The sequence below is a fragment of the Macrobrachium nipponense genome, chromosome 12, assembly GCF_015104395.2.
Source record: "Macrobrachium nipponense isolate FS-2020 chromosome 12, ASM1510439v2, whole genome shotgun sequence".
NCBI classification, from domain to species: domain Eukaryota; kingdom Metazoa; phylum Arthropoda; class Malacostraca; order Decapoda; family Palaemonidae; genus Macrobrachium; species Macrobrachium nipponense.
In genome coordinates this window covers 99361968-99374467 of record NC_087205.1, presented here as the reverse complement: position 1 = coordinate 99374467, position 12500 = coordinate 99361968, and the positions used below count along the sequence as shown (strand labels likewise).

General features: G+C 37.4%; 1 protein-coding gene across 1 annotated transcript; it reads right to left on the bottom strand.

Moving 5' to 3' along the window:
* Positions 1–2055: 2055 nt before the first annotated feature.
* On the bottom strand, positions 2056–3255 carry LOC135224891 (uncharacterized). The gene has a single exon (XM_064264216.1). It carries the CDS (start codon positions 3253–3255, stop codon positions 2056–2058), a length of 1200 nt encoding a protein of 399 aa, XP_064120286.1.
* Between the last annotated feature and the right edge of the window lie 9245 nt (positions 3256–12500).

Here is a 12500-nt window from a genome sequence, read left to right as displayed (position 1 = left end):
CTCCGTCACAGAGTGAGGTGTTATGTTATACGCAAATACTAAACTCTGCAAATACAATGGCCATTTGTTCCTCTTCTCCTCCTCCAAACTTCTAAGTAGACCGTACAGAGTTCTATTCATTCTTTCCACTTGACCGTTTCCTTCAGGGTGATATGGAGAAGTGCGTGATTTCTTTACATTAAACCTTTTACAGATTTCCTTAATTAGAGCGCTTTCGAAATTTCTCCCCTGGTCAGTATGAAGCTGCTGAGGAATTCCATATTTTATAAAAGAGCTCTTCCACCAATATTTTAGCCACTGTTGTCGCTTTCTGATCCTTCGTTGGATATGCCCACACGTATTTGCTAAACAGGTCACTTAAAACTAAAATATGCTCCTTTCCAGAGGTGATCTTTCCACGGAACAAAAATCTATCGCCACAATTTCATGGGTTGAGAAGTTTCAACATGAACAGGAATGGTATTTCTATATGGAATTTCATCTTTTGCCCTTAAACAAGTTTCACCAATTTCTAATGAACTCCGTTACAAATCCCTCATGTTGGTCCAATTTAAACCCTAGAGTGAGTTCAGTAATTTGTAAGTTCTATCAATACCCTGATGCCCTAGTTTATCATGAGTTTCGACTAAACACTTACTTCTTAAAAGAAACAGGAACGCTATTCTATAAATCATATTACCTATTGATCCATATGAGTCTTATAAAGAATATCATTTCTTATCACAAGACTTTCTTTATCCTTTTCCACGTAACTAATTCAGATTTAAAATTAACGTTTTCTAATTTCAATATTTCTCCTTCTAGCCATTTCCGTACAATCTTTAAAACTGGACAAGCTTTCTGTTTATTAACAACGTCCTCCCACTCTAAAAACTCTGATGTCTACTTATGGCACAGACAAAATTTGCGTCCTCATGAGGGAGCTACCCATACTTCTTCGTCTTCACTCATCGCCATCTCCTCTCTAGGCTTGCGTGACAGAATGTCGGCTTTAACATTTTTTGTTTTCCTTGGTCTGAATTTAAGTTCAATGTCAAATACCGACAAATCTGCTACCCATTTTGTTTTTGTTCTCTGTGATCAAGTTTTGCTGTGCTGAGATTGCTCAAAGGGACATTGGCAGTATATAACTATGCACTTTTTGTACCAAATAAGATAATTTTAAATTTTTCAGTAACAGCCCATTTCAAGCACACAATTCTAGTTTCCCGAACCTCGAACTTAGTTCTTCATGTCTTTCTTTCGTGTGGTTTCAATGACCTACTTGCATAAGCTACAGGATGCAGCTTATCCTCCTTATATTGGGACAAAACAGCACCAATCCATCGTAACTAGCGTCTATTTCTAACGTACACGGTTTCCCAAACTCTATCCCTTTCAGTACTGGGGCAGCTATCAATTTTTCTATCAATGTCTGGAAGGCCATTTCCGTATCTTCTGTCCATTTATCATTAATACTTTGACTGGATTTCTTCTTTTCTCCTTTCAATAATTCATTGAGTGGCTTGGCAATTATGGCAAAATTTTTAATAAATCTTCTATGAAAATGTTGCAAATCCCAGAAGAAAAGCTCGCACTTCTTAATAGTTTCTTGGCCTCTTCCAGTTCTTCACTGCTTCAATCTTACTTAACTCAGGTCCTATTCCTTGATTACTAATGCTAAATCCTAGGTAACTTACACATGTCTGCAAAAAATGACATTTCTTTGGCTTTAATTTCATCCCATAAGACTTTATGCGCTCTAGCAATGCCTCCAATCTTAATAAGTGTTCGTCAATGGTCTCGAAAATCGAAAATAATATCATATCATCCAAATAAATGACTAGAAATTCAAAAAAACATATCCCCAAAATATTCTCCATGCATCGTTGAAAGGTTGCTGGGCTGTTTGTCAGACCCATTGGACACCTACGATACTGAAAGTGACCCCATGGTACAGAAAATGCCGTTTTCTCTCTATCTTCTTTCCTTAACAAAACTTGGTGATAGCCCTGCGCAAGGTCAAAAGTGGAAAAGTATTTGGCTCCTTCCAATGAATCCAGACACTCCGCCACTCTAGGAAGAGGAAATGCATCCTTTAAAGTTTTTTTCATTCAATTTTCTATAATCAATGCACAACCTTAAGCCTCCCCCCTTCTTCCTCACAAGGACTATAGGTGCTGCATAAGGACTTGCACTTTCTTCAATTACACCCCGTTTCTTTAAGTCATCAAGCAACTGTTTAGCCTCAGGGATTAACGTAGGTGCTATTCTCCTATACGGTAATTTGATAGGTTTCCCACAGGACAATCTAATGGAATGTTCCCATCCCTTTATCAAACCTAGGTCTGAATCATTTAGCTCAAAACAGTCTTTATATTTGTAGAGTATCTTATCAAGTCTTAACAAATCCGACTTACTTAAGTTACTTTCATCGACATTTACTCCCAACTTCCGTCTGTGGTTTTGAAGTTCTTCCTCTGATAGTTTTTCAGTATTCTCGTTATCATCATCCTCCATAAACTCCCCTATGCCAAGTTGCACCGTGGCCAATATACTGCCTGCTTCAATGCTGACATTATCTTTAGACCAATTAGCAACACAAACATATCCAACGCCCCATTCACATATAGAAAAACTGGGCAAGACCTGAACACCCGGAGGCAACATATTTTTACTCTCATCTGCTACTTTCTCTAAAACTACATACTCCTTTGGCACTTCCTTTAGGTTATCAATGTATACCTTAATTAGTTTCCTGCTACCTGACGGGACATTTCTTTTCTGTTGTCTTAAGCAACTAGCATATCCTAAATCCTCCCTCTGCCAAACCTGCATAGTTTGACCAACTAGTCTCATACAGCAATCCAAAACTTTACCATATTCAGCTTTTAATCTATCTTTCTCTGATGCCATCACGTTAACATTTTTGGTGACTCCCCACTTTTCAAAAAGCAAAGACAAAACATTCATGCCCACAAGGCACTCTTGTTCAGTGTTCTTGCCAAGACCATTCCTTCCTTTCTCAGCTCTCTTGACATAGAACACACAGCTATTCTGTTCCATTCCACTTACTTCCACATCAACAACGACATGACCTATTATATTAATTTCGTTACCACTCAGGTCACATATGTAGTCACTACTATTATACAATGTCACCCCTTTTGGTTTTAAATTCCCCAAATACCAATTTTCCGACAACAAACTACAGTTTGCCCCAGAATCCATAAGTCCCACAGCTTTCTTCCCCTCTATGGTGAGTGTCAGTTTCATAGTGTCTCCTCTCTTATTTAAACATTCACTTGGCCGGACGTTCAAGTTAATTAACGCCCGGGCCTCACAAGTTTTCCTGGGTATTATCACCGGCCTGCAATGACATCTCCCTCACAACCTTGTCTCCTCTTGCATTATTGAACCCTCTGTTCTTACTAGAGTATAGATTACACTTATAAAATGGATGACCATCTTCCCCACAAGACCAACAAGTGCCCGTAAACTGATTTTCAAAAGCTTGTTTATTTTGCATTCTGTTTTTACCTAGCCTTCCCTTATACTGGTGTCCTTCCCCCTGATCCTGCTCTATGCTATCTCTAGAAAACCCTGCATTTTTGCACTGGTATGATACATGACCCTGATCCCCACAGGTCCAACACTTAATTACTTTATCATCTCTCCTCCTGCTATGCAAGTGGCTGTCAGAAACATTACCAAATTCTTTCATAACCTTCATTCTATCTTGCACAAATCTACCAGCATCTTCTAATTGATCTATGGCTCCGTTTTCAATCTTATCCTTTAAATCACAGGCAATTTTCCTGTCCCTCAAACCTTTTTCAAAAATTCATACATTTTTAATGATTTCCCTCTCGTTAGAGCAGACTGCTTTGTTTTCGCTTCTTCTTCCAAGTCAATTATTCTGTCTAAATACTCCCAAACACCTTCTTGTATTCCCTGTTGTGCACACCATAGTTCTTTCCTTCTCTCTAAATTATCCTTATTATCTGCATACGCTTTCTAATAGCTTAGTCTCCATTTCCTCCAACGTTTTCGGGGTTAGCATGGCGTATTCTTGTGCTAGCAGGCTCTATCAGACTAACTTTAACATAGTCTACGGCATCAGTGCCTGCTAGGGTTAAGCTGATTGGTACATAATTTTTGCCTGTTTAAACAAACCATCTCTTGATCCTTCCTACCACTGTTTCTCCCACTCATTTTCTCGAGCTGTGGAGGTTTTTTTACTATTGAAAGAACATTATTACATGCGTAATTACAGGCCCCTCTCCTATACACCCTATCCAACTCATCTTCTATCAAGGCGAATCTGTTTTGCCACCAACGATTCAATCTATCCAACTTATCTTCCCATTCTTTGTTATTATTTGCTAAAAGACGACCCAGCTCCTTAGCAACATCCCCTTTAAAAAGTGGCTTCTGGTTTTCCACAGTGAAATCTTCTACACTATCTCCAGCCTTTGTTTTTAACCCTTAAATTGGTTTTCTTAATTTCATTCACCAAAATTTTCTGGTTCTCTTTTAATGCATTTATCAAACTCCCCTACTCTGCTAAACGGAATTCACGTTTTCGCAGTGGGGTTTTAAAAATCCACCCCCACTTTTCTTGATAATTTAACGGACTTACCGACCACAATTTTACAATGTCCTTTTCCCAGGGCTTTTCATCATTATCACCACTTTTATTAACATAAGTACCTGCTCCAAAATCTAAATTCTTGCAACCCCCTCCATTATTGTCATTCCTCACTACGATACTCACTTTATCATTAACAAGATCCTTATCCCTAATCACACCACGTATTTCTGATAAACAAAACTTCTTGATCACTACCAACGTTCCATCATTTCATCATCACCTGCGCCTGTTTCTCTAGTTCCCATAATATAATCCAAGAACGTCACTTTCATCACTTACACTGCCTGGCTCCACTTTATTCCCACTAGCACTGTACATAACTCCAAACAAATGTCCCACCTTGCAATTGCACTCCAGTCCAGTAGTAAATATTCCCAGGAACGTGCTGGTAGCCCACTGGGTTGAAGGTTGCCGTGGTGAACGCTCTGCTACCAAATATAGCAATCCAAGGAAGATACAACTCACAGTAGCATTTCTTCTTTCATTTTATTGCACATGTAGACAAAAACCTTCAACCCTACAAGCAGAAACAAATGCTCAATCAGACAATATTACCAATAACAAATATATTCGGAAACACAATTAGCAGACAAACAAATAACATTAGTTACGTTACAGTAACAAACAATTAACGGACAAATAAACAAAATTAGTTACGTTACAGTAACAAACAATTAACAGATAAATAACATACCAGCTATGTTACAGAGTATGGTCAGCGCATATGTAAGCCTACGTGTACAGTGGCTATAGAGTGAGCCTACTCAAAGTCTGGTAGATTTCAGGACCGTCATCTAATTTACATTTATTTACAGATAGTATATTTAACCAGTGAATGGGTCGTTCCTCCGGTTAACAGGTCCGTGAAGGCAGTTCCGTTCATGCCGATCTATTTGGCCGTTCGTCCTCATTTGCTGTCTCGTTAACGGCTGTTATTGGTAACAAGTGCTGTGAGAGATAAAAGACACTTGGCGGAGAACATACAGTGCTACATATATATATATACACACACACAAAGATATGCTGTGTGAGAAAGTTTTCAAAAATCCTATCCAAAACATTCTAAATATGTTTTAAGGCCAAGAATAAAGAGTAAAAAATTCTCATTGATGAACGAAAAAAATTGAGTCGTGAAGTTGCCTGTCAATCCTTGTACAGACATGTCGGAAGTTTGCGTCTTCCTGGTACTTAGGTACCTGATGTCCACAGATACGTTTCCTGGTATCCTTTAACGATACCTCTGTGAGGAAGTTAGAAATGCACAAGTATGTAGGACTTCCATTTCGCTACGTTTGTAGACTTCATGCAAAATCTGGAAGAAATAGAAAATCAAGTAAAAAAAATGCCCTAAAATTTCTGCACAGCGTATCATGCTGTATGAAACTCTCAAACGGCTATGGTGCCAGACGCATGATCACGGCTAACTATAACCTTGAATAAAATTAAACCTACCGAGCCTAGAGGGCTGCAATTTGGTATGTTGGATGGCTGGAGGGCGGAAGACCAGTATATCAATTTGCAACCTTCTGGCCTCGGTAGTCTTTTAGATCTAAGGGTAGTCAGAAGAAGTGCGAACGAACAGACAATAGTTTTCTTAAAAAAGAAAAAAAGTTAGACAATGCATTAACATAGAACAGATCACTGCACTTCTCAGTCATGGCGTCTCAGTACTTCCTTTCGGTTTTCATTAGGTATCTAAATGTAATTTAAGAAAAGAATGTTAGCGTCAACTTGCAATGCTGAACTTAACAAATATTGGAATTGTGGAATGTCTTTGTTGAAAAATGCAGCCCCGGGCACCAGTGTCATTTATGAGATGAAATCACTCCAATTTTTCGTTTTGGAGTTTTGGTAGGCGCATAGTTTCAGTGCTTGCATGATAATACTTTACTTTGAGATTACGCAGTAGCCTCATTTCATTTGTGTGAATACAAATAATATTTGAATAAGTCAAAAAATATTTTAGTTTATGTTTCTATGTATTCCTATGCTACACTGAATAGGGGTCACAGTTATCGTTGCATTTATTAAAAGCTGACGATCTTTAGGAGCCTGTGAAGGCTCTTTAAAAAATTTATTCCTTTGTAGTGACAAGCCCTACCCTATCAAGACACTGAATAGCACTAAGTGCTCTTAAGTCTAACAGGTACAATAGAGTTTGAAACTCGTTCAATTTCAACTCCATCTGCCACCAGCCGGATTTCCTTAACGTATCCGAGCATTTTGATGTTTGATATGCAAGCACACGAGAAATACTCTATTTATTATCTTATGGTCAAGTTGTAGTCTTTCATTCTTTATATTCCGTTCATATTGTCTTTTTTATAATGAATAATAAGCTTTTGCACAAGATGGAGTAGATTAAAAAAATTCCAGACGGAAGTGTGAGAGTTTTCAGAAATTCTATCCCCAAAATTCTAAATATGTTTTAAGGCCAAGAATAACGAGTAAAAAGAAAGGACAAAGAACCTTTCATTGATGAACGAAAAAAAAAATGTAGTCATAAAGTTGCCTTTCAATCCTTGTAAAGATATATCGGAAGATTACGTCTTCCTGGTACATTTACCTGGCCTCATAATTCTATGATGTCCACAGATACTTTTTCTAGTATCCTTTAAGGCCGCCTTTCGCCAAATAATCATTTTCTTAACCTCTGTGAGGAAGTTGGAAACGCACAGGTATGTAGGACTTCCATTGTCGATTTCATGCAATATTTGGGAGCAAGAAAAAAAGAAGTAAAAATGCGCCGAAGTTTCTTCGTCGCAATCGAGTTTTCTGTACACCCTATATGAAACTATCAGCAACGCCCCATGAAACTCTCAAACGTGGCCCATGAAACTTTGAGCCACAGGCCTGTGGTGGCCTGTGATGTTGGCACCCGTAGTGGGGTCAGACTCACATTTATGGCATACCAGTTTGCAACCCCTTAACCTCAGTAATTTTTAAGATCCGAGGTTGGATGGAGGGACAGAAAGCCATCACAATAGTCTTCTTTTACAGAAAAAAAAAACTCGCCTAATAGGCAATGCATTAACATAGAACAGATCACTGCACTTCTTGGTCATGGTGTCTTAGTAATTCATTTAGGTTTTAATTAGGTATACATAATTTTCAAAGATATGTTAGCGTCCACATGCCATGCTGAACTTGACAAATAGCTGAAATGCGGAATGTCTTAGTTGGAAAATGCAGCCCCGGACACCAGTGTCATTTATGAGATGAAATCACTCCAACTTTTAGTTTTGGAGTTTAAGTAGGCAATGAACTTCAGTCAATGCATGATAATACTTTACTTTGAGACTTCATAGTAGTCTCATTTCATTTGTGTGGTTACAATATTTAAGTATATATTTCTCTGTATTCCTATGCTCCACTGGATAGGGGTCACAGTTATCACTGCATTTATTTAAAGCTGACGATCTTTAGGAGCCTACGAAGGCTCTTTAAAAAAATAGTAGTGACGAGCCTTACCCTATCGAGACACTAAACAGCACTAAGTGCTCTTAAGTCTAACAGGTACAATAGAGTTTGCAACTCATGCTGTTTCTAATCCTATCTGCCGCCAGCCAGATTTCCTTCACGTATCTGAGCCGTTTATGCTTTGGTATGCAAACTCTTAACAATATATCCTTTTTATCATCTTATGGTATAGTTACAATTTTTCATTCTTTATTTTTCGTTCATAACGTTTTTTTTTACAATGAATAAGATTCTTCACAAGATGTAGTATGGTTGGATGAATTTCAGACAGAAGTGGAGGAAGTGGACTTGACTTGAATTTCACTGTTGAGAACTAAGAAGTACGAAAGGAATGTCCATCACATGACTTACTCAGTTCCCACAACGAAATTAAAGACTGAATGTAAATCCTGACCGGTTTCGACCTCATTTCTAGGCCATTAACCAAGGACTGGTAAATAGAGTTAGAAATTTACCATGTAAACACTATGGGAGCAGTACAAACAAAGATAGGAATTACTGGCAGTATACACCGTTCCTTCGCTAATGGCTTACCAATAAAGCCGAAACTGGTCACGGATTTTCTCCCTGTCGTTACTGTTAGTTATTTGTATGAAGTGACAAGGCTGTGCGTGTGTCTGTGAGCGAGTGTGTTTGTGTGTGTGCGTGTATGTTTTCAGGAATACCATCGACAAACCTAGATTTACCCTAAAATAAGAATGAGTGGATAAGGAATGAAAAGAGACGAAGAGACTTCCACTGAAGAACGAAAACATTCAAGTCATAACTTTGCAAGTAAATCCTTTTAAGGGCATTTACGAGGATTAAGTCTCCCAGGTACTTTTTGTCATTTTGCCTAATTCTTCTGAAGTCCAGTCATGTCCACTTAACAGGTATTCTGGCTTCTCTCAAAAGCGACTTGTCGCTAAATATTGAACCAAGGAACCGATTTCTTATTTTCTATGAGGATGTCGCAAATGCCACGTCGTCTGTTTTTTATGATTATACATATAAAAATTATATATATATATATATACATACATATAATATATATATATATTAATATAATATATTATATATATAATGTATGTATGTATATATATTATGTATAATATATATATATATATATATAATATATATTAATATTATATATAATATCATACATACATACCATATATATATACATATTGCATTAAGCTACAAATGTCCTTTAGTATCCATTTCGCCCTGTCTCGGAATTGATATATTTTCATATATATGTTAACAAAAAGCGAATTTTTTTTAGTTGATACTAATTTCGTCCTCTCGTGGATTTGAACCAACGGACAGAGGAGATCTCAGGACAAGTCGGTAATGCCACTGAAGTCCTGATTTCTCCTCTATCCGCTGGTTCGAATCCGCGGAAGGACGAAATTATTATTCAACTAAAAAAATCCCCTTCCGTTTATATATATAAAAATATATTAATTCCGAGGTAGAGCGAAATGGATATTAAAGGACATTTGTAGCCTAATTAATAAAATGTATATGAATCACATTGATGTGATAAAAATTATATATGTATTTATATGTATATACATATATAAATTTTTATCACATCAATGTGATTCATATACATGCATTAATTAAGCTACAAATGTCCTTTAATATCCATTTCGCTCTACCTCGGAATTAATATATTAGTATATATATTAACGGCAGGTACAATAGAGTCGGGAACTCGCTTGCTTTTGTTCCTTTATGTTTTGATATGCAATATTATATTGGAATATCCGATCTATTTTATTACGTTAACGATCCCTTTTCCTTATTCATCTTCCGTTTATCGCGTCTTTTTATAATGATTAATCTTATGCATTAGTCATACATATGAATATTATTGAAATTTCATTCAGAGGCGTAGAAAGATTAGGTGACTATTAGTGTTATAACCTAGATCGACAAGAGAGAGAGAGAGAGAGAGAGAGAGAGAGAGAGAGAGAGAGAGAGAGAGAGAGAGAGAGCCCTTCAACTATGTCATGTCACTGAACTCGTCAAATTACTTTGTTGGAATTTTCATTTCGTAAAATAATCAGGTTTTAATTTTAGCAAAAACTGAAGGGAAAACTTCATGAAAAAATTGATAAACTGATTACCAAACGAACCCTCAGTGAAGCTTAACATCACATCTTATCCAAAAGCTTTGATGAAGCTCTTCGGAATTCTTATCAAAATGGTTTTAAATTCCAGTGTGCAGTGGAGCTAATTTTACCACTGTATCGAATATGAAGTCATCTTGTTCAGAAAACTAAAAGATGGTAAAGAAAAAAAAAAACTTTCTTCATAGATATTACTCTCCATTAACATAACTTCTTGTCCCCCGTCAAACTTTAGATGAATGTAATATTCCTTTTCAAAATTTAGTAAAGATATTATGAACTGATTATCAGTTGCCGGAAAAGGAAATAATTCAGAATAGTTATACTGAAATCGTCTGACCTTTTAGTTTGGATTTTTGGTCGACGCGGAACATTAATACTTATAAGATTACTTAGACATTATGTAAGAAACTCATGTCGTTTGTGGATTTATGGATATTAGTTAAGGATGTCACACTAGCGGGCATAGCACCTCAGTGGCGTGGTCGGTATGGTGTTGGCGTGCCACCTCGGTGGACGCGAGTCCGATTCTCTGGCATTCCATTGAAGGGTTAGAGATGTGTATTTCTGGTGATAGAAGTTCACTCTAGACTTGGGTCGGAAGTCACGTAAAGCCGTTGGTCCCGTTGCTGAATAACCACTGGTTCCGTGCAACGAAAAAACTAGCGTCAAGTCCGTCGGGCACTTACAGCTGTTTATATTTTCTCTCGCTTCTGAAGTATTGTTACCAGACGACCGCACCGTTCTGGCTCCATACTAGGTCGGCCAGTACAGTGGAACGGGTTATGGGAACAGTCTTTGCCCGTCGGGCAGTGCCCGCTAGGGTGGGCAGGGCCTTTGAATTAAGATTCGAATAGGTCAAAAATAATATTTGAAAGTTGAAACGTTCCTGTACATTCCAATTCCCCCAGCGGACAGAGATCACAGTTATTATTTCACTTTATTGAAAGATGACGATATTTTCGAGCCCAAAAAGGCTCTATAAAAAGTGAGAGTTCTGGAGAAAACCCTATCCCAACAAGACATCATACAACACTAAGTGCTCTTAAGTCTAACAGGTACAATAGAGTTTTAAACTCATGCTGTTTCTAATCCTATCTGCCGCTAGCCAGATTTACTTAACGTATCTGAGCCGATTATACTTTGCTATGTAAACATTATGAGAAAATGTCCAGTTTATTCACTTATCGTAAAGTTACCTTTTTTCCATTCAGTATATTTCGTTCATTACTTTGCTTTTTAATGAGCAAACTCTTGCACAAGATGTATATGATTAAGTAAATTTCAGTCAGAAGTGTCGAAAGTGGACTTGACGGCGAATATCAGTGTCAATAACAGACAGGTTAAAAAATTACAAAAAAGTCCATCAGATAACACGTCCTGATATCGGGTGTGTCCCTTTACTATATTAGAAAGTACATTTTTTTCGTTTAAATTCGTTTGTTTAATAATGACTGATAATGCAAAGTTAGAAAACTAGTTCACAAATCACACACCTAACCACACTGACAAGATGACACTAATAAACCATATAATTGCAGTCCAGCACATTTTGATGACGGTTATTGGAATCTTGACATAAGGTCATTCTATTTCCTAAATATTTGAGTTTATTGTGTCCCCGTATTGAAGAAGAAATTTAAGTATGAAACTTAAAACTTAAAGATGTTAAGGGAATACAATCTTATATAAATTAACGCTCGATTTGCAATCATTCCTTCCCCATTGCAACGACCAGTAAACGCAATAATCCTTTCCCCAAACGCTGAAAAAAAATTAAATTCATAAAAATTACCGAAAAGGAAAAATATCGCGAACGTCGAATGACTAGCTGCATCTGCAATATCTGCAACAAAAGGTTTGGACATGACCTAGTGTGTTATAGCCAGGGACACGACATCCTCTCTCTCTCTCTCTCTCTCTCTCTCAAACGAATGCTGAAACTAGTATATTCCTGGCGCAGCCGAATTATTCAGTACAGTTTCTATTCTCTTATAAAGAAATAGTCGCAGCGAAAACCTGCCTTCAAAAAACAGCATCTGAACAACTTCTGTATTTCCACGAACTACTGTTACCACAATGGAGAATAATGAATAACCGTAATTAAAACTGGCAATTTTTACGAGCCTGAAAAGGCTCTTTGAATAAATTGTGTGCCTATATTCTGCAAGACATCAAACTGCACTAAAAGTGCGATGAAGCCTGACAGGCACAGAAGAGTTCTGAACCCCATCCCTCTCAGCTCATCTGCCAGGCGCCATATTTGCTTG

Bases quoted from the DNA above. Each gene is read 5' to 3' on its own strand.
- LOC135224891 (XM_064264216.1), bottom strand. From the start codon at position 3,255: ATGAAACTGACACTCACCATAGAGGGGAAGAAAGCTGTGGGACTTATG.